A 22,707-nucleotide genomic window follows, 5' to 3' on the forward strand; every position below is an offset into this window, starting at 1 on the left:
AGGAGGAGAACTCATTAAAATAGTTTCAAGCTGATTACATTGCATACATTTTTAATTTGACCATTATCTTAATTGCTTGATTGGAAAATTGCAATTGTTCACATGACTGCATGCTTTGAAAATATACAACTGTTTGCTAGTAATAATTGGTGCTTAATCAGTGAAAGGTTAAGTTGCCATACATTTTTCTGTAGTGTTCCACACTGTTTATCTATTATACAAAATATAAAAACGATTAAAATTACATTTGTTTAATCAAGGAAGAAAATAACATTTGTGATCTGTTGGCTTTTCCTCTTTAGTTGCCTTTGCTTATATCTCTATTTCACAAATTTTAGTCATTCACTACTGGCTATTTTGTGGTTTATGTGAAGTAAAGGCATTGCTGAAATATTCATTGGTGTAAAATAAAGATTGAGGTCAGGTGTGTTATCAGATACATGTCCCCAACCTCTTGACTTTAGCTGTGTGAATCTGGTTGCTAGAAAATCTATCTTGATTTTAAAATTCTTAGAAATCGTTCAGTTCAAAAAGCAAAAAAGTTGGCAATTTTGGGCGGGGGGTAAGTGGTGCTAATTAGGGAAATGATTCTGTAAACTCTCAGATTTCATACATTCTAGAAATAACAATATATAACACCTTCAAGCGAGAACATCTGCCTATTCCAGGTTCTTGAGAAGAACTTGATAGATAGATAAAAATGCCAATTCCAGTCTAAACATGACTGCAAACATGACTTCAAAATCACCTTAACCACAACAACAATAAGAGATAATTTCTGGGAATAGCTAAGAGCAGGAAAGTTGAAGAAAGAGACAGAGGGGCTAATTCTGGCTGCACAAGACCAAGCCTTAAGAACAAATGCGTACAAAGCCAGAATTGAGAAGACAGCAACAGACAGCAAGTGCCACATCTGCAAAGAAACTGAAGAAACAGGATCACCTCGTTAGCTGCTTCAAGGAGATAGCACAGACTACAGTGCTCTGGAACTTCAAGCAGACAAGCACCTGCCACAGAACAATTGTCAGCAAGAAAAATAAAAGTCTGGATAGTGGATGTGGCAGTACCTGGAGAGAGCAGAATAGAAGATAAAGAACTGGAGAAAATCACAAAATAGAAAGACCTGCAAGTAGGAGTAGAACAACTATAGCAACTGTAAGCAAAAATAGTACCCATAGTGATAGACACCTTATGCACAATCCCAGAGCAACTGGAACACCACTTGAACACCATTGGCATTGACAAAATCACCATGAGTCAATTGCAGAATGGAGCTTTACTAGGAACAGTTTGCATCCTGCAATAATACCTTTAATAATATTAAACAACATCTGCTTATCACAGGTTCTTGGACTTGATAGATAGAGAAAAATGCCAAATCCAGTCTTAAAAGTCTGGCTGACTGTGTACAGCCAATAATAGTAACCCTCATTCTATTTTTCTATGCAGATAATATTGAGCTGAATGAACAAACCTTAAATAATGCAGCTTCCTGTTCCCTTTCACCCATTACAGTTCTATCACAAAACACAATTAGCATGTTAACAAAATTATGTTATTTTATGTCTGTATGCCTAGACAAGGATAGTACCTTACAAATTTCAAACTAACAACTTAATTCACTGCAAAATCACTATTTTTGATATACACATTTTTTTTCTAACAATGACAGAAATAAATGCTTGTTTAGTTTTCCACTATAACAGATAAAACAGAGTACTGGGATGAGTTTACAACATGGTATATTTTCACATGTCTCTAAAAAATGCTGTTTCCCACATTTAACAATGAAAGTAGTAGTCTGAGACTTCACCCAGCCTCAATATACAGTAGAAAATTGGTTTCTGGATGACTTTTTTAAAAAGCTAAAACCATCATATTTTTCCACTGACCAAAAGGCTGCCCTTGAAAATCACTTGGAAATTCCAACTGGTCCAGAATGCCGTAGGACGCACAGTAATGGGGGCACTTCTGTTGTGTGAGCTGCACTGGCTTCCACCTTCTTTCCAGGTGCAATTCCAGGTGCTGGTCATCACCTTTAAAACCCTTATATGACACAGTGCCAGGCTATCTGAAGGACCACCTTTCCCTGAAGACATCTACCCATCCTACCTTGTTAGATAGGGTGGGCACACTCCTAGTTCCTTCCCCTAAATATTGCCATCTGATGGGAGCTAGGAAGGGTGCTTTTTCTGTGGCAGCCCCTGCCGTCTGGAACCCTCTGCCTCCCTGAAGATCAGGAGGCGTCCACCCTTTTAGCCTTCTGTAAGGCTTTGAACAAGGGATGCGGTGGCTCAGTGCCTAAGATGCCGAGCTTGTCGATTGAAAGGTCAGCAGTTCAGCAGTTCGAATCCCTAATGCCGCATAATGGGGTGAGCTTCTGTTATTTGTCCCAGCTTCTGCCAACCTAGCAGTTTGAAAGCACATAAAAAATTCAAGTAGAAAAATAAGGACCACCTTTGGTAGGAAAAATGTTCTGTGCGCCTTTGGCATTTAGTCATGCCGGCCACATGACCAAAGAGATGTTTTCAGACAGCGCTGGCTCTTCGGCTTTGAAACAGAGATGAGCACTGCCCCCTAGAGTCGGGAATGACTAGCACATATGTACGAGGGGAATCTTTACCTTTACGGCTTTGAACTTCTGGCTTCCCCCCCCCAAAGTATTGGAGAAGATTAGATAATCAAATATTAGAACAGATTTGATGCCAGCTTGTTGTTCTTTTGTTTAATATCTGTTGAGCTTTATAGCTGTAATGTGATTTCATATATTTTTTAATCTTAGATGGGGGCACTCAGAAAGATGGGTGGCTACATATATGTTTTAAATACATACATACATACATACATACATACATGATGCACTCTTCTGAGAGTTAAACACCTGCACTGGTGCGTCTATGTGTTTCTGTGTATGAATGTGTTTTGAGTATTTCATGTGTACCTAATAGTGATTCAAATTCAAATATTTTATTTTAGAGAGCTAAATCTTGCTTCTTCTTTAGATTATTGGAAATAAAGGGAAAGGAAGGTTGAACCTATTTTTCACATTTGATGTGAGTGTTGGTATATATTCATTTCAGTAATGTGTGTGGCCATTTACTGTTTTTTACTTGTACAGATAAATCTTTTCTGTGAAATAATTGTTCCTTAATTATTATTATGCATGCAACTGTTGAGATTTCCACTATGTCAATACCACTTTTTTTTTGTAGCTGCTACCATCTCTGTGACTTACTGATTCACACACATATGGATGTATTGATTCATATAAATGGTGACTCAGCAGGACAAGCCATCTACCACTTGGGCAAGATGATTACGGTGATGGCTGCTGCTGTTTTCTTTTTTGAACCTTTTCAGTCTGCTGAAGATTTAACCATGAAAGTGTTTTTAAGGCAAGTTTGTGAAGTCACAGGTTCACAAGAAAAAAAAAAACCGAAAAAAGATTAAGATCAATGTCAAAATGAAGTTATTCTAATCTGCTGCAGAAAAAAATAAGACCTGCTGTTTTAGTTGAACATTACACTTGGTGGTTTGTTCACATTTGGTCAGAAGATGGAATGACGGTGCTAAGTATTTCTTGATAAATGGAAAGCAGGCATATCAAATCAATAATCATACCAAAAATAACAATTGTAACTAGACATCTGAATAGAATGAATTTCTTGGAAAGCTTCCTTAGGAAACAGCATAAATGCTGACCTTACCATAAAAGACTAAATAAACTCTGCTATTATAATGAAAGAAAGAAAAAACTGTAATGAATCCCGACTGGATTGGTGGACTATTTTGTGTAATTCCAAGGGAACGTAATAATGGTTTGCTTTTTTATTCTGCTTGTGAGTTCCTAGGTTCATCTTTCTTTAAATACAATGGTAGAATAAATTATTTGTAGTCAGATCAAGTAAGGTAGTTCTGATGTCCTTAGCTCTTTGTCAAAATGGAGAAATCTTGTAGAAAATTATATGGAATGCCAAAGTACATTATTGAACAAATGACTTAATTTGTATGAATAGCCCATTAATTTGCAAAATGTCCAGGTGGAAATTTGTATCTGAATTCCATTAAATGAGGGTTTAATAAATTAAGCTTTAACTTGTACTCAAATAACATGTTTTTCAGATTTTCACTGTCGCTAGAATCTTTTTTTCCCCTAGGTCTACAGAAGTCTTAAGTTAGAATTAGTAAGCATAGGCAATAAAGCTATATTGAATTATTTCTTGGCGATATTTATTTGCCTGTATATAAATAAGCATGAAATATTCTTTTTAGCATAGTTATTAAGAAATACTTTAAATTGTGTTTGTATAATGAGATATGTTATAGTTTCTGTGCTTGCATTAATATCTCTTTTCTTCCTCTTCTCTTTCCAGAATGGAAGAAACAGTGAGGAACCTACTACAAAGTCAAGGATTATCTGAGCCCAATGGAGAAGAATCTGTGCCCATATTAAAATCATATCAGGTAATAATGATTTTCATAGCCCTATTTGCAATCTCTTGATAACTGGTAGAACAATTAGAAGATGAAAAACTGTAAGCACAGGTGATTTTAAAGTTGCTAAGAATTATCTCTTCTGAATAAGAGACATGCTGTCACATATGTAATTGAAGCAGAAAATACTTCTCAGAAAAAGAAGAATCAGGAAATGATCTGTGTGCGAGCTATGGAACCAGAAATTCTAAGGCAGAAGTGCAGTAAAAATAATCGATGGAGAATGTGATTAAAAATGACATTTAAGCTTCTGAAAAATGCTTGGAGCTATCACAGATTCCCCATGCATTGAGTTTGCATGGCAATGAGAATTCTCTGAAACATCTGGAAAAGAGAGGAAGAGATTTGGGAAGACAGGCAGGTAAAACATTGCAGGCAGATGGACGGATCTTAATTTAATGCTAGGCAAGTATAGATGGTGACTGAGATGATCCTTTTGTTCCCCACTGTAGAGTTATTTTTTTCATGCTTTACATATGCATACTATATATGTAAGTAAATTGTGTTACGTATAGGTTACATAAGATATGTTCACATGTGGGTAAGATGTACAAGTGCATTCTCATTTCCTTCATGTGTGTCTGCGTATGTGCATACTATGAAAATATAGTCATGTCTACATTTGCACATACAGTATTTGTGGACACTGAAGAAGTTGTTTTGTGCATTTAGGCAAGCAAGCCTACTGTTTGTCTTCACATGAATACAAGGGGCATATGTCTGTATAAGGACATGAAGTGCCTTCAAGCATGCACTTGTGCAGATGCATATTTGTGCAGAAGATTCTGAGAAAATGTTTCATGATGTTATCATAAGGATAGTATTGATTAATGGATGAGGTCAATGTATTAAAGCCAGTGGTGAAATCCAATTTTTTTTACTACCGGTTCTGTGGGTGTGGCTTGGTGGGTGTGGCAGGGGAAGGATACTGCAAAATCCCCATTCCCTCCCCACTCCGGGGGAAGGATATTGCAAAATCTCCATTCCCACCCCACTCTGCGGCCAGCTAGAGGTGGTATTTGCTGGTTCTCTGAACTGCTCAAAATTTCCACTACCGGTTCTCCAGAACTTGTCAGAACCTGCTGGATTTCACCCCTGATTAAAGCCCACTTTGATTAAATAAGAAACTTATTAAGTGGGCAGCAGATTGTAATGTGCATAGCAGTAAAGTTACATTACATGAGTAGCAATTTCATTCCTTTTTTTAATTTCATAAAGACTGTCCCTTTTATGACATTCTTTTGTGACCTGTTATCATAAAAAACATGTAGGGCTGTATTTCTTATATGAACATATAAATATATACGCATTCAATTTACTGCAAACTCGTATATGTTTTATTTTTTTAAAAAATATATGTGTTTATTTATCAAACCCATAGTCTTAATCAATTGATAAAACTTAGACTGCAGAACTACTTTTTAAAAGTAGTAATACTTTAATTTTTCATCAGTAGGAGAGAGTGTGTGAATTGTGACATTGTCTCTGAAGCAGTATTTGCCACTAGTTAAGGGTATTATATTCAAAAGAAAAAAATAAAGTTGGTAAAAAAAATAATAATTCAGGAAGAAATGAGAAAATAATATTGAGAATAATTATTTTGATTATGGGGTTTATGAAATATGAAACAATTTCATATTTCAAGGGACTATGGTAAGTTGTTTTAACGGTGTGCAACGTGTTCAAGGTAATATTTTGGTAATCATAAAAGCTTCTTCTTTGCGGTAAACACTTTGATCTATTGACTACTGCCTGCATGTTTGTCTTTTCTTTCTTAAACCTAATTATTGTTTAGGGATGTATAAGACAGCTCTGATTACAATATCAATATGCCTGTCTCCCGAATAAATACTGGTGCTAATGAACTTTAAATGTTGCCCAGTACATATGTCAATGGAACAATAATCAAAGGAACAGCAGAACATACATGCATTATTGTAAAATTGTCAAGATCTTTTTTCCAGACAGAGGTAATTTATCTTATTTATTTTATATAAAATATTTTAATATCATACTGACACAAAGACACTGACTGTCTTTAGTTGCACTGATTTGGTTTAATGACATATTCAAAAATAAAATAAACAACAATGAATTTAGACACGAGGTGTTCAGGAATGTTCCAACAACTATTTCCCTGATCAGATTTTTATTTTAAATACTATCAACTATTGACTACATGAATTGACTCTAGAATATATTATTAAGAGTGTTGCAAAATGAGTACAGTCCATAGGTCTAAATTGGAAAGTATGGTGTGAACCATCTCATGATGGAAACTCTTGGTGTCATTGTGTGGTACACAAAACCTTCACAACTATTGCACATCACAAGATATTAGTACCACACACTTCTCCACAATTCATCTTGTTTGCTGTCCAAAACAATAAACTAATGTACTGTGGTTAAAAAAACAATTGGGATATTTGTATGTATGTTTGGGGACATACAAGAAGGGTCCACAAATTACACCAAAATATTTCTAGCAGTCAGAAAAATGCAATAAAAATCTAATAGCACATGCAGAGTGACTTCCGTTTTCCACTAAATAGCATATTGCCTTTCTTCATAGCTAAGGGTAACATGTAATGGCATTTACTTACTTACTTACTTACTTACTTACTTACTTACTTAGTATAGCAACATTGAACTTTTGTCCATTTAACAGTTATTTAAGTTCCTTATACTACTTTAGGATTCAATTCTCTCCCCACTTGTTTTAAACTTCTGTATGAATGCTGAGTGAGGTTATTCTTCAGCATAGGATAATAACTCCACTGTACATCTCTACAGGTTATACTACAGGTTTCAGCAGTGATACTATTGAAGTTCTTTCCCAGTGCCTGGAGACTCTAGGAGTCTCTGTAAGGAGGAATTGGCTTTGGCTAAAACCTGACTAGATTGTATAGTTATAGTTTTAGAGCCTACAGCATGTAGTAGTTTTCTATCATTAATTGGGCATGGGGGTCACATTTCCCCAAACATGTAATCTGTGAGTGCTTCTCGATTCACACTTCCTGCTCAAAGAATAAATGGCAGCCATGGCCAGGAGAACCTTTACATTATGTGTGCCATTGGCACTTATTTCTAGGTCAGAAGGTAAAGCTCATAGTCATTCACACCTTTTGTCATCTTCCACTTGGACTATTCAACATATCCTATATGGGACTACTCTTGAAGAACATAGAAGCTGCAGCTGGTCCAGAATGCAGTGATACAGACAATAATATTACAATCATTGATAACAGCTGCAATATGAGTTTTATTGGCTATCAAAAGACTTCTAGGTATAATTCAAGCCCTTTATGGCTTTAGGCCAAGTTAATTTTGGGACCACCTATCTCTTTTGGTTTCTACTCATCTCACCAGGCCTGGCAGAGTCTCCAAGCCCTCTGTGTGAAGCAGTCTCATCTGGTTCACCTTAGGAAGCATGCCTTCACTGTCATGGTCTGCCTTATCAAACATGAGATATACAGACAGCTACTTTTCTTCTGGCCTTTCAGAAGGCTGTGAAGATAAGCCCTTTATCTTCATCCAACATTCCCTTGGATGTTGAGATGGGGATGTCAATTAACTTGAACTCTGATTGTGTGAATGTGTCAATTTGGATTTTGTTTGGCTTTTTTTTAAATGGATGTTTATATGTTGTTTGCTGCATAATGTTTTGTTATAGATAGCTGGATGATCATAGACATTTGGTAAATAAATAAGCAAGCAAACAAATGTTCTAGAACAATTAAAACATACATTTTGTTGTATATATGTACAATGACAATAAAACTTATTATCTCTTTTATTCATTAAAGATGAAACTCAATCAACTGATCATTTAAAAATGTGTCACAAATACCCTTGACTCGTGCTAATGGTTGATACGGTTTGCTGCCAGCATCCTAAGTATCAACCAAATATCTTCTTAAAATATATGATGTTCCGAGTAGCGCAGTTTTTTTCAGTTCCTCTGGTGTTATTGCAGGAAGCTGCAATTTCTTGATGCGTTTTGTAAAATTCTTGGATATGGTACCAAGTGCCCCGATGACAATGGGTATCACTGTGACATGTTTCATCCATAGCCATGTAGTTTCGATGGCCAGGTCGCAATATTTCGTGATTTTTTTCTAGTTTTTTTTTTCTTCAACTCTGGTGCCTCCTGGTACAGCAATATCAATAAACTGTATGCTTTGGCTCTCGACAACCGTGATATCTGGCGTGTTATGTTCCAAATGATGATCCGTCTGTATTCGAAAGTCCCACAAGCTCTTCACTGTCTCATTTTCGGTAACTTTTTCCACTTTGTGCTCCCATGACTTTTCGGATACAGGTATGTCGTATTTTTTACTTAATGACCAGTGGATTAATTTAGCAACTTGATCATGTCTAGCTTTGTAATCAGTTTGCGCGATTTTGCTGCACTCACATATTAAGTTTGTAACAGTTTTAACTTTGTTGTTGCAAAGTCGGCAGTTTGGATTGTCAGTGGATTTTTGTATCTTTGCTTTCATGGCATTAAAGGTTGTTGTTGTTGTTGTTATACATAAAAACCCAATAAATAAAAGAATTCTGAAACAATAAAATCAGCAGCTGGAATAAAATGTTTCTAAGGAATGCTGACATTGATTTAAATGCCTAGAAAAATAAGAACATCTTTTCCTAGCATTGAAAACATAACTCAATTGGTATCAGGTATATCTCATGGCCATTCCCAGAGTTACTTATTGCCCTCAGGGTGGAAAACACTAAAAATTAAAATGTCTCAGTACCTAATATACTCAGAAACATTTCTTTTCAAAACTGAAACTATTTCTCCCTTTCCTTTTGACTTTCCTATAGACCTTTCCTAGTATAAAAACTCTGTTTTCACAATCCAGCCCCCTGAATTTTTTTTTCTTCAGAAAAGCAAAATCAGTGTGCAGAGAAAATAGAAAATACAGTTGACCTTTGCTGGTTTTGCCAGCAAAGGCAGAAAAAAACTATTGCAATTAGAATTTGGGAATGTAGGCCAGGTTACAAAAGGATATCCAAACGGAAGGAATTGGGAGCTAAAATAGAGAAAAACAGAGAAATTGCTTTCTGTCTGTGTTATTCAACTTTTCTCTGCTGCTCCAGTGTTCTCAGATGTGGCTATGGGTCTAGTAGAAGTAGCAACTCTTGTCATAGAGCACATTTGCAACCTATGAATTCTTAGCTACAGTGTTATTTGGAAGGTCTTCCTGGCAAAAACAATTTCTTGTTGTTCTGGTCCATATTTCCCTATTAAACTGAACCCACCACACCCTTTAGCCTCTTCATAACATTTCCACCTGAAATATAAAGACAATCGTAAAAAATGGAGCTCAATGAAAATATATTAATTAAAAAGTTTTTCAAGTTCCATTATGAATGTTAAAATGCCTTCTTTGGAAAGGTTTGATGTAATATGCACAGTTTTTTTAATTAAAAATGAATAAATTTCAAGTTAAAATGGAAGGGATGTAAATCAGCTTGCTATTAGATTTGAATTCAATAAGTGTACACTTTCAGTTGCAAAAATACATGGAAGTAAAAATAATTAATTTGCATACTTCTGCTTCATAATTATAACTGTCAGACCCAATGACTTTGAATGTAGATTGGAAGGTAAAATATTTATATTTGCAAATAAATATACAAGAAAATATAAACAAGAGTTATGGGGTACTGTAAACATTTGATTCATGTAATATTTCATTGTTGAAGAAATATTGAGAAGAAGAAATTAGATGGAAGTGCCTAAGGGTACTTTGAAAGTTGGCATTTTACATTGGTAAATCTGGATAAATCTAAATTGAATTTGATCTTAAACATCAGATGTGGCACTAGTGTTAAATTATACAATAAAAACTTTTAAAGGTAGGCTAGGCTTGCTGATTTCCAGATATGTAAAGACTTCATCTCACAAAATTCCCAGCCAGCACAATAAAAATTGACTTATATTTCAAAACCTAGCAGCTACATCAAAGATAATTGAGAGGCAGCTGAAGAAAATACTTATATGGATAACCTCTTTGGGCTGGAAATGATTGTGGCTTTCAAGCCACAATCTTCTACCTCCTAAAGGCTCCAAAGATTATATTATCAAAAGCTAATACATTCAAATAAATAAATAAGTTTATGACAAATGATGACATAATTGGAAGGGGCACAACATCAGTGGTAAAGCCTCGTTTAAAGTCTCCTTTCCTTTCCCTTTTGTTAATTGTGAGAGTATGAGGCCTCATAGAGACAAATCTTTCCTATTTCCACCCAGGGAAAAAAACTCAAATCTTCTAAAAATAGTCTGAGATACTTGAGTTTTCACAGTTGATTTCAGATGGGAGCAATTTTTTGAGGGCATAAATTAAAGTAGTTTCCCTCCTTCCAGTTTCATTTCTGCCTTTATTTTTCAGAAATAGAAAAGCAACAATTGCACTATTGAAAATTAGCTGCATTTTTTGTGAGTTCTGGCAGTATGGTATTGGGATGGTAGGTGCAGGCAGTAGTCTGTTGATTGCCCATCTCTACTTTAGAAAATATAATCTAAGCTTTCTCTGCTTGCTCCTTTTAACCATTGTGGTGGCACAGTGGTTAAAATGCTGCAGGCGACTTGTGCTGACTGCCAGCTGCCAGCAGTTCAGCAGTTCGATTCTCACCAGCTCATGTTGACTCAACCTTCTATCCTTCCAAGGTTGGTAAAATGAGAACCCAGATGGTGTTGAGGGCAATATGCTGACTCTGTAATCTGCTTAGAGAGGGCTGTAAAGCACTATGAAGTGATATATAAGTCTAACTGCTATTGCTATAAAACAAGTTTCTGGTAATTAAAAGGTCACTATGATCTTCTAAATTTGGGCATTCCCAAAATCTGGAAGAACTGAAATATGAGGCCAAAAAATATAAATGTAAAATACATATAGGCAGTCTTCATCTTAATACCACAACTGAGCCCAAAATTTTTATTGCTAAGTGAGACAGTTGTTAAGTGAATTTTGTCCTATTTTACAACTTTTCTTGTCATAGATGTTAAGTGAATCACTGTAGTTGTTAAGTTAGTATCACGGTTGTTAAATGAATCTGTCTTCCCCATTGACTTTGCTTGTCAGAAGGTTGCAAAAGGTGATCACATGATCCTGGGTCGCTGCATAAGTATGAGTCAATTGCCAAGCATCCGAATTTTGCTCACATGACCATGGGGGATGATTCGATGGTGATAAGTGTGAAAAACAGTCATAAGTTACTTTTTTCAGTAACTTCAATCATTAAATCAACAGTTGTAAGTCAAGGATTGCCTATACTTTTTTTTTAAAAAAACCACTTGTTTAAAATTTCAGAAGTTCATATATGGTATAGTATCAGCTCCAAGTGATACTTGTGATTGAATTTTGTTGATTTAAGTCATAAATTTTATTCTCTCCAAAAAGATGCCGAAAGGCATAAATCTGAGGCAGCAGTAATAAAGTAGGATTCCAGTCTGAACTGCAGAAGGGCAGAGATGGCAGTTGAGAACAGTGCTTAATAATAGAATCTTATGCATCATTACTTCAAAGTAACTGCTCCTAAGTTATTTGGGATTTTCTTCCCAGGTAGATATGACTGAATTCAGATATAATGAATAAACAAGAAGTGCTTCCAGTGCCATCAAATGTATTTGGAGCCTGGAAACACATTGCTTACTCAGCTGATAATTGGGTAATGAAGAAAAAGAAAAATAATTCCATCAGAGTTCCTACACATTATTTCAACTCAGCATTTTTCCTGGAATAGTATCATATAATAATGTCTGTAGTGTGAAGTGTAATGTTTATATGCCTCTCTGAATATCACATCCTTTTTTAGTTTCAGCACTAATTTCAGACTTGAAAAAGGTTGAGGACAGAGCCACTACTGTTCAATAATGAATGAAAGATTTACTGCATTGGTAAAAATACCATTTTTCTTTAAATGGGTATGTTGCAGCAGAGTTACAAGATTGAAACTGGAAACGCTACCAGGCCTTTTCCCCTCACTTTCTGACTTCTCACTCTTATGCCCTGAATTTTTTGCAGCAAAATCCCCAGTGCAAACTAAGAAACTAATTCCGAATATTATAGATCCTACAGTACATGGTTTTTCCCACTGCTCTAAGTTGATAGTCCTGGCAAACATGAAAGAAAGCAAGCAGAAAAGAATGAGAGATTTAGGGGAAGGAAGGATATGGAATTGAACATTGAAGAATGACTTTGGCCAGTAAGAACTTAACCAAGTTAGGACAGAAATTAGGTCCAAAATGATTTTGCAGCCTTCCTTCCTTCCTTTCATCCCCTTTATCTGATAAAGAAATCAACAGAATAAAGTTTGCAACTTTGCCTTATTTTTCTATAAGAAAAATCAGTAGAGATTTCCAGAAAAGAAATAAAGCATGAAACTTTATTGCACCAAATTGTGGAATGTCAATGCAGTTGGTTCTCCCATAGTATATAGGATATGCACAAAAAAGTAATGTAAGAAAAATGCTTTTAAACTCAACGTATGTTTTCAGAAAACGTAAAGCTATGGTGAGTGTGTAGGGGTGGTGATTTCCATGCCAATAAGCCAGTGATGAAATCCAATTTTTTTTTTACTACCAGTTCTGAGGGTGTGGCTTTGTGAGCATGGCAGGGGAAGGATACTGCAAAATTTCCATCCCCACCCCACTCCAGGGGAAGGATACTGTAAAATCCCTATTCTCTCCTCACTCCTGGGGGAAGGATATTGCAAAATCTCCATTCCCATCCCACTCTGGGGCCAGCCAGATGTGGTATTTGCTGGTTCTCCAAACTGCTCAAAATTTCTGCTACCGGTTCTGCAGAACCTGTCAGAACCTGCTGGATTTCACCCCTGCAATAAGCTCTAAAGTGGCATCTTGATTCATAAAACAGCTGACTATATTGTCCCTTTGTATTACAAAGATTGTATTACAGTCTTTTCATTTTTTAAAAAACAAAAGTAGTGACATTTTCAGGCAGATTACCTCTGATAAAGAAATGAACCCTGCCAAATTTTAAATATTTAGGAGTGCTTTCTGAATTTGATTTTTTTTAAAAAAAATAGTCATGACTATAACATTTTAAAACTCTTAATAGAATGAAATTCCCTTATGTGGTTTTGAAACCAGTTTCTCCGCCCCTGTGTTGCTTCTGGCTGCCAGTGTTTATGCAGATATTGCCCAATGCAGAAGGTTGAGGTCTTGTTCCTTCTGCCCTGTCAGCCAGACTGATGTTGCTTACAAGGTGATAAAACATTAAATATCAGTTTTCTGGGAACAGGCAGTAGGAGCCACACACTGATTAGGTAGCCACGATGAAAGATGTTTCCTATTTAGCCATTTCCAAAATTGGTACTATAACTTCTGGGTAGACATTTGGTCCCAAATTACAGTTAAATTACATCTTTTGGGACATCTTTGATTATTTCATTCTGCATTTCTCCTCCAATAACAGTGTAGCCAATGTAAAACGTTGGTGTTTTTAGGAAAAGAGCAGTTAGCTTCTTTCAGTCTCTTTGAAAGAGTCTGCTGTGATCAAAAGTTCAGGTATTGTTTGGAGTAGATGCATAGTAGATGCATATTAGTAACTATAGTATGTCCTAGATTAGAATGAAACTGGAACATGAATATTGTGACATAATGGGAGGAGGGATCAGTATGTGGTATTATATATGAAATAACTTTTTAGAAAGGCAAATTAAATTTCTTTTAGGTCAAGATCATTAACCTTCAAATAACATTCCAGGGCTACAATTTGTGGGTTAAAAATTGATTCATAAATTTAATTACATAATAAATATGTAATTAGAATTAAATACAATTAAATTGTAAGTAATGTAATTACTGTCAGCGTATGTGATGATTTTCAACATCTTCCATAATGTTTGAAGGAGCTCTGGGGTTGTTTTGGGGATGTATGTAGTGCTCTGACTTCAGTTTTTATCACATTTTCTTCTAGATTCATGGTTAGCTTCATTTACAAAAATAACAGATGACAGCAGGAGTTCTCTTTGTTTCCCCCAAAACCAGGGTGATTGTTGTTTTAAGTGAGGGTTATTGAATTAGAGTATAGTGAACTGATATTGCAACCCTACATGGTTAATAATAGCAGTGGCATGAATTTAGAATTCATGATAAGATACATGATGATTGGGAAAGCAAGCAAGGCAGAAGCAACTAGGTACTTTGTCAATAAATTTATAATGCTGACTTTCATTCAGGACTCATGGCAAACTAGATGTTCCTAAAGAAGTGGGGATGTTACCATTATGGCAACAGTCAGCGGCCAGACGGCAAATTCTGATAGGTGAAATCTCTCCAGATAAAGGAGAGATTGTAAGATTAGCCACATGTACTCCAGGCAGTTGCTCCAATGAGTAGACCATAGAACCTAGGTTTTTGTGTTCAGCTTGTAAATTGAGTATCTGAGAGTCAAAAGGAACCAACCTCACGGCTGTAAAATAGCCTACATGGACACACAGTTCGTTGAGTCTCATTTCCTAATCACTTTGAAATTACTTCTTAATTTGTTTTCAAACTTTTAGGAATCTTTGGATCAACAAGTTTTATAGCATTCACTGGAGGAGTTTCCTTCGATCCTTAGTGAAAGAAAGTTTTAAATATAAGTTTAAGGAATTTTTATAATGTCTTTTTTTTAATTTTTACAAAATGTAATTAGAATGTTGATTTTGGAAAGTTACAGTTAAAAATGTAGATGGATTTAAAATAAGATCTTGAAATTAATTATAAAAGTCCTTCCTATGGAAAAATACTATTGTTTTGAATTCTTCTATACTGGATTAACAAATCCTTTTATCCTTTAAACTTTTGAAGGATTTTGTGAAAAGGGACAAAGAAAAAATGAAAAGAAATTGAGCTCAAGGACATTATTTGAAAAACTAAAGATCAAGATTGTTAAATGTAAAAAGAAGGAATATAAGGTTTGTTTATTTGATGAAGGTTAAAACAGCTATGTTATCTCTGGTAACCTTTAATTGACTTTTGATGAACAAGGAGTGAATTAGGATGTTTTAAGGATTTGTTTAAAAACAAGAGAGATTATTTATTATATTTTAAGAGAAGGTGATAATTTATTAAAATTGTGCTTATTGAGATGAAGTCATTTGTTTTCTTTTTCTTTACTATATTCTTATTTTTTTCTTATCTATTTTCTAGTTTTTCTGCACTTTCTATTTTTTTTCTTTTTTCTTTTCTTTTTAATTGTAATATTTGGTAAAATTATTAAAGATAATTTATAATGCCCAATGCTTAAATTAGGGTTTAAAAAGATGTACCTCCCTTTTAGAATATTCTCTGGCAAATAGCTTTAAACTGTATCATTTCATCTTTAAGATAAATTCTTATATATGATGCTATCATCTCAGTCCCTCTTTAGCAGGTTAAAATTCTTTATTTCTGCTTTTCTTGATAACCTTGTGTGACAGTCTCTAAATATTATAATGACATACTTGTAGATCAATCTTTTACCCCTTCTCCCTTGAAATTGGCTTTATGTCATAAATCAGTTGATGCGGATTATTGATTGTGTATCCTTCACCAACTGTGTTTGAGGAAAGGATCTGTATACAACTTTTTCCTTACTATCAGTGTTAGTAAAATATCTTTTCTTTTAATCCATTTAATTAATATTATAATTTTCTCTATATTATATCTGGAACCTTGGAAACTTTTTTTATTTTGAGGGCTAAGCATTTTGTCATTGGAAATAAATGTTTCTGATAAATGGAAGAGGCAATAAAAGCCTCTTGTTCAGAAAATTTATTAGTATAGCTCTGCAGGGCTGTTCTGTAAGGATAATATCCTGTGATATTTAGAAGTGTTTTGAGTAAAGACTTATGTGTAGTAGATTTAGATTGATATGACAGTGGTTGTAGGTTCACATCAGAGATGTAAAGAAAACACTTTGTTTTCCTATCTGGCAGAAGCATTTAATCTAAGATTTTATAGCCAAACTCTATGTATATTTTTTAAATAAAATGCAGAGGGGAAAAAGGAAATTGATATAGGGTTTTCTAGTAGAAGTAATATTGAACAACAAACAATGTATCTATTCCTCTAAAATTTTCTGTTTTTTCGAATCCCTTTTTCTTTTGCTTCAAATTTTGCTAATTTCACTTGAAGTAAATTCTTAGCAGTACAAAAAATATGTTTATATCTTATAGGCATTAAGCTGTCTAAAGCAGAGGCATAATCTGTTCAGCGCTTTTGCAGTTTGGATGCAAAGGGAATAGTAATATTTTTTTAAAAAAAAGAAAACTGGGAGTTTCCACATGTGACAGATAAGTAAAATCAGTAATTCTAAACAAATGGACCTTAGTATAGAGAGCTACAGGTAGCAGTTTAAGGCATTGTGTTTTTAGAAACAAGCTATTTAGCCCTAGGTAATGGTCTTAGTGTGTGAAAAGTGTTTTATTGTTAAGGAACAAAATAGCTGTTATTATTTATCAAATTTCGCAAATAGAAATGTTCAGGTTATTAAACTTTTGGTAAAATCGACACTGCATAAATTATCTACCTCCAGTACAAATATTTTTTTCTACTTTCCTAATCTCAACAATCCTCCATGTGATCTCTCAACTCTTCTACAGGTAGTTACTTTCCTCTTCTCTCTCCCTCCCTCCCTCCCTCCCTCCCTCTTTTTTGCTCATTCCATAAATTTTAAACTAAAGGCCATACATGGGCAAGAGGAATAATCTCTACCCATCAGCTAACAAAAATCTTCCTTACTGATTAAAGAATGCTGTTGTAATGTATTACAATTTAGTTATTGTAATTATTGTAATTTAGTTACATTTAGTTGATTTTTATCCTGCTTTAATTTTCAGTCAATTCAAGGTGACATACAGTACTTACCTAATGCTTCTGCCTCTTGTTTTCCCACCACACAGTCTGATGTGTATTGGGCTGAGAAAGAATGACTGTCTCAAAGTCACCCAGCTGGCTTTTATACCTGAGACCTCAAGACTAAAACATATGAAGAACAGTTGCAGAATTTGGGTTTGGCTAGTCTAGAGAAATGAAGGACTATGGATGATATGATAGAATTATTCCAGTATTTGAGGGTCTGCCACAAAGAAGAAGGGGTCAACATTTTCCAAATTACCAGAGGGCAGGGCAAGAAATAATGAACGGAAACTAATCAAGGAGAGAAGCAACCTGGAATTAAGAAGAATCTTCCTAACAGCAAGAACAATTAATCAGTGGAACAGCTTGCCTTCAGAACTTGTGGGTGTTTCATCACTGGAGGTTTTTAAGAAGACACTGAACAGCCACTTGTCTGAACTACTACAAGATCTCTTGCTTGAGCAGAGGTTGGACTAGAAGACCTCCAAGGTCCTTTCTATCTCTATTCTATTCTATAAGGTTTATCCTAGCATCAAAACCACAACAGCAAACTAACTTTCTCATTACACAGAATGTCCATAATTGAAGAGGGACCTAATAGTCATTGAAGGTTGGCTATGACTATAGATGTGGATATGTGGAAATTCAGAAACTACAATTTAAGAATATCTGAGCTTAAAAATTATGTATTGATCTATAACAAAATAATCTAAACAATGATTAAGCCGAAGATGACCTAGAGAATGAAACTAGTGGCTGTGAAAAGAAAGAAGGTCATAGCCATTCACTGAATCCAGTTTTGCAAATTTGGTCTATTTTTCATCTTTGAATTAGCATAAAAATATTCCACAATAAAAGAGTTTGCTGACCACAGGCATATTGATAACACCTTTCATGTATACCTTGTTTATCTATCAACAATACACAGCTTGTTTACTATTAGCTGCAAAGCTAAAAAGTAGAAAATTTTATGTGATGCTTTTCATTCAAGGATACGATAATTGGCAACCTGCTGGTTTGCCTTGCTTCAAATTGGTTTAATGTGCTGTATTTTCAGATATTAGCTTCTGTCTTCTCTTTTCTTGTTTTTCTCCTCCAGAATACTACAGTTTGAATATCAGTGTTTCTAGTATTATGTTACTTTACTCTGCTTATCACTTCATAAGGGATTTATCGTAGAGATTTTTAATTGAAAGATTGAATTTCAAGTCAGATCATGGAACCTATATATGGAGGGTTTTCAAATAGAATCTATCCTCTCCTCTCCCCTCCCCCTCCCTGCCATCTTCCTCCCCCCTTTCTCCTTTCCTCTCCTTTTCTCCCTTCCCCTTTCTTCCCTCCACTCCCCTCTTCTTGTTTATTATCTGCTCCTATTTATTTGTTTTTTAGTTCTTTTTCCTAAAGGTATAGGTTTCTTTTCTTCTTTTTCCTAACAGTTTTCCCATTGCTATCTTCTCGTACCTGGCTATAATTTCCTTTCCTCTGTTCTTCTGTTATTCAGAATGCTATTTTTGTCTTCTCTTACTGTTTGTATTCATTTTTCCCTTACCCCTTTCCTTGATTTTGAAAGTTAAAAACATTTTATCATTTGTTTTGCCTGAGGCAACATTTTTCCTTAATCACTTGGTAGAGTCATAGTTCAGACCCCTCCATCTCCAATCCCTTGGGCTTTTTTTGACACCACGGTCATGTTGCTGGATTATAAAAGGAAAATATTGGCACTCAGGGCTCCGCATTAGACATTGCCACTAGCCATTTGACTGCAAAAAGGCTAGAAAATGGCAGTCAAAGGGTACCTGCTTTGCATACGAAAGTCCCAGATTAAATGGTTGGCATCTTTTAAATCTTCAGTTTAAAACTTTCAACAACCACTCTCACTTATGGAAAATAGTTTTTAATCACATTCTGTTTGCAATTCCTTCTATAACAATGCAAACTAGGCTATTCTGAAGGATTTCCAGAGTTAGAACTGTGGGGCTAAGAATAAGCAGTGGCCTCAAGAGAAGCAGTTTTTTAAAATGATTTTTTTAAAATCCTAGCTTTATTATTTTTACAAATAACTCAAGGTGGCAAATATGCCCAAAACTACTACTACTACTTCTTCACATTTTCCTCAACAACAACAACCCTCTGAGCAGGAGTTAAATCCAGCAGGTTCTGAAGAACCGGTAGCTGAAATTTTGAGTAGTTCAGAGAACCAGTAGCGGAAATTTTGAGTAGTTTGGAGAACCAGCAAATAGCACCTTTGGCTGGCTCCAGAGTAGGGTGGGAATGGAGATTTTGCAATATCCTTTCCCCAGGAGTGGGGAGGGAATTGGGATTTTGCAGTATCCCTCCCCTGGAGTGGGGTGGAAATGGAGATTTTGCAGTATCCTTCTCCTGCCATACCCACCAAGCCATGCCCACCAAGCCACACCACGGCCACCAAGCCACGCCCACAGAACCGGTAGTTAAAAAATTTGGATTTCACCACTGCCTCTGAGGTATGCTGGGCTGAGGAAGAGTGATTGGCCGAAAGTCACCTAGCTGGCTTTCATGTCTAAGGCAGGAAAAGAACTCAGAATCTTCTGGTTTGTAACTTGATACTTAATTACCGGTAGTAGACCAGTGTTTATCAACCTTGTCAAATTGAAAATGAATGGACTTCAACTCCCAGAATTCTAGGGAAGCGGGGAAGACAGCGGTCAGGAAAGGGTTATCTGCTGCAATCCAGCGAAGATCGGGTCAGGAAAGTTGATAAGCTCCTCCTCCTGTCGCTTGCCAGCTTTCTGACTCGATCTGTGCTGGATCGAACGCACTTAGCCCCTCTCCGGAATCACAGTCTTCCTTATTTTTCGATTTAATTGGCTTAAAAACAAAATTTCTTTAAATTACTGAGGTGCGCAGTGAGAAGGGCTCCTTCGGTCCAACTCCGCTGCGACCGCTTGCGGTCTTGGGGGGATTGAGACCCCCTGGCTGGGTCTCTCCCACTCGGCGCGAACGGTTAACGCCCGACACCGCCGTTGGGAACCTCCTTTTGAAGTTGAGGTTCCCTCTGTATTACGGGCGGCTGCTCTTTGAATTTCCGGCGAGCGATTATCTCTTCGCCGAAGGCACCTCTTAAAAACTGCTTTCAAACTGCTTAAGCCTCCAGCAGCCGCCTCGCTTACAAGATCGGAGCCCACGCTGCCCTGTTTGCGCGCTCGTTAACGCTTGCGCTTCCCGCTGAGGCTTTCGCAACGCCGGATCGGCTGGTTCATCGCTGGACAGAAGCGGTATTGTATGGGGCTTTCCATTAAGCCTGCCTTTAATTGGGATGTGGTTCTTTCCTAACGGGCGGCTAGAGCAAGGGCTCCTTATTAGCGGCCACCATTTTCTTGCCTCTAGGCCACCACTGAACGCCTGGGCTTGATCGGCCGCCATTTTGGTCTCTCCTCGTGGCAGTTGGGGCCTTCAACATGGCATCGCGCCCCTCTAAGGCAGCTAAGCGCCACTCCCCTGAGGATCCGGCTCCTGGCCCTTCTTCAGCGGAGCCTTCAAAAAAATCAAGGAAGGCTCAGGCCTCCAAGGAGGAGAAAAAGGCCGCAGCGAAAGCTAAGGAGGAGCTTCGCCTTCACCAGGCAATAGAACGCTCCATACAGAAAGCTATTAGAGATGCCTCCATTAGAGAGGCCCCAGTCCAACAGGGGGTGTTGGCCACTGTAACTCCTTTGGCCCCCCAGGATTCTGCAGCCTCTCCTCCTGATCCGGCGGGGGCCCAAAATCTGGATTCTCGTCCCTTATCCCCAGATGGGGGGCAATTGTCAGCCCCTCCTCAGAAGGAAATTTGTGAGGTTCTTTTTGGCTCCCAGTCGGATACCTCTTCTCATGGCCAAGCCCATACCCTCTCTGCACCTTCGGGTGCTGCACCCACTAATTTGGGGAACATGGCATCTCCAGGGCCTGCTGTCACTCCTGAACTCATGGCCTACATTCAATCTGCCATTCAGAAAGGGGTTCAAGCGGAATTACAGCGCGGAACATCCTCCTGGGTGGCTGAATCTGCTGGTTCTCTCCTTCACCAAGAGGGTTCTCTCTTAGAAGAGGGCCAGGATCCTCCAGCAGTAGTGCCCGATTCAGGGGTTCTATCAGACCATCCATCCTATCAAGAAGAGGATGCTAGGGAAAGAGACCTTTCCGAGGACGAGGACTTGGCTCCTGATCAGCCATCCTTTATAGGCTTGTTTAAACCTCACCTGTTCAGGTCCCTGTTGCACAAAGCCAAGTTAACTACCCGCCTGGGCAACCCCCAGATTCCCCCTCCCTCTAGCGGGGATAATCAGGGTTCCCTTCCCCTTTTTGAGGTTCCTGAAATAGAGGTGGAGGAGATCCCAGGCCCGAAACTTTTCAGAGAGGTTCTTAAGAAGCAATGGTCTGCGCCTGCTTCAGGGCCTAACCCTAATCAGCTCGACAGAAGGTTTTACAATGTGGCCCCAGAGTTGGCCTCCCTTCTGCAAATTCCAACTGTGGATCCTCCGGTAGCAGCCCTTCCGGCTCCTTCCAATGCTACTGGCCCTCCGGAGGACAACCTTCGTCCGGAGGATAAGCGCCTGGAACAGGCACTGGTTAAATCCCACTTAGCATCAGGCTGGGCGGCTAAATCCGCCATAGCCTCGTCTTTTTTTAACAGGGCCTGCATTTTGTGGGTCCGTCAGCTGCAGGACAGGCTTCCAGTTACAGATTCCAGGACCCACCAGGATCTTAACAAAATCTTAGCGGCCCTGGAATTTTCGGCCGACGCGTCGCTTAATGCGTCCCGTTTCTCGGCTAAGGCAATTGGCTCATCCGTAACCGCTCGGAGGTTGCTCTGGCTCCGGAATTGGCAGGCAGACGCTAAGTCAAAGTGGCGTCTCGCTTCTTCGGCATTTGAGGGCCCCTCTCTTTTCGGAGCCCCATTAGAACCCCTCTTAATTGAAACAAGGGACAAAAAACGTATCCTTCCACCTGTTTCCAGGCGTTCTGAGTATCGCTCCTCTCCGGCTAACCTTCGCTCCTTTCGCAATTCAGAATTCCCCTATTCGGGGGGCCGGTTTCCCAGGGCCCCTTACCCCCGTTTCAGGCCTCCGGATCATCAGGGATTCCAGAATCAAAGGGGATTCTCCAGACGTCCTTCCCGAGGGGGCCGCGGACGTCCCTTCCGCAGGTCCAGATAACTCCCCTCCCAGTCCTCCCATTGGGGGCCGCCTGGCTCTCTTTGCCAGCCAGTGGGAGACTACTTCATCCGATGCTTGGGTCCGGGAGACGGTTAGGTGGGGCCTCTCCCTCGAATTTCTCTCCACCCCTCCCGACAGGTTTCTACGGTGCCCCCTTTCTCGGGATCGTCAGAAACGGCT

The 22,707-nt window shown here is 37.7% G+C and overlaps 1 protein-coding gene across 1 annotated transcript in view; it reads left to right on the forward strand.

Annotated features, from left to right (window-relative positions):
* NCKAP5 (NCK associated protein 5) overlaps positions 1-22,707 on the forward strand; it is a 674,947-nt gene that overhangs the window by 409,511 nt on the left and 242,729 nt on the right. Inside the window, exon 6 of the mRNA XM_070957028.1 lies at positions 4,374-4,464. Within this exon, the coding sequence (XP_070813129.1) occupies positions 4,374-4,464 (91 nt within the window). The remainder of the gene's footprint in view (positions 1-4,373; positions 4,465-22,707) is intronic.

This window comes from Pituophis catenifer, unplaced genomic scaffold, assembly GCF_029215685.1.
Source record: "Pituophis catenifer annectens isolate HBS135680 unplaced genomic scaffold, rPitCat1.0.hap2 SCAF_1, whole genome shotgun sequence".
NCBI lineage: Eukaryota > Metazoa > Chordata > Lepidosauria > Squamata > Colubridae > Pituophis > Pituophis catenifer.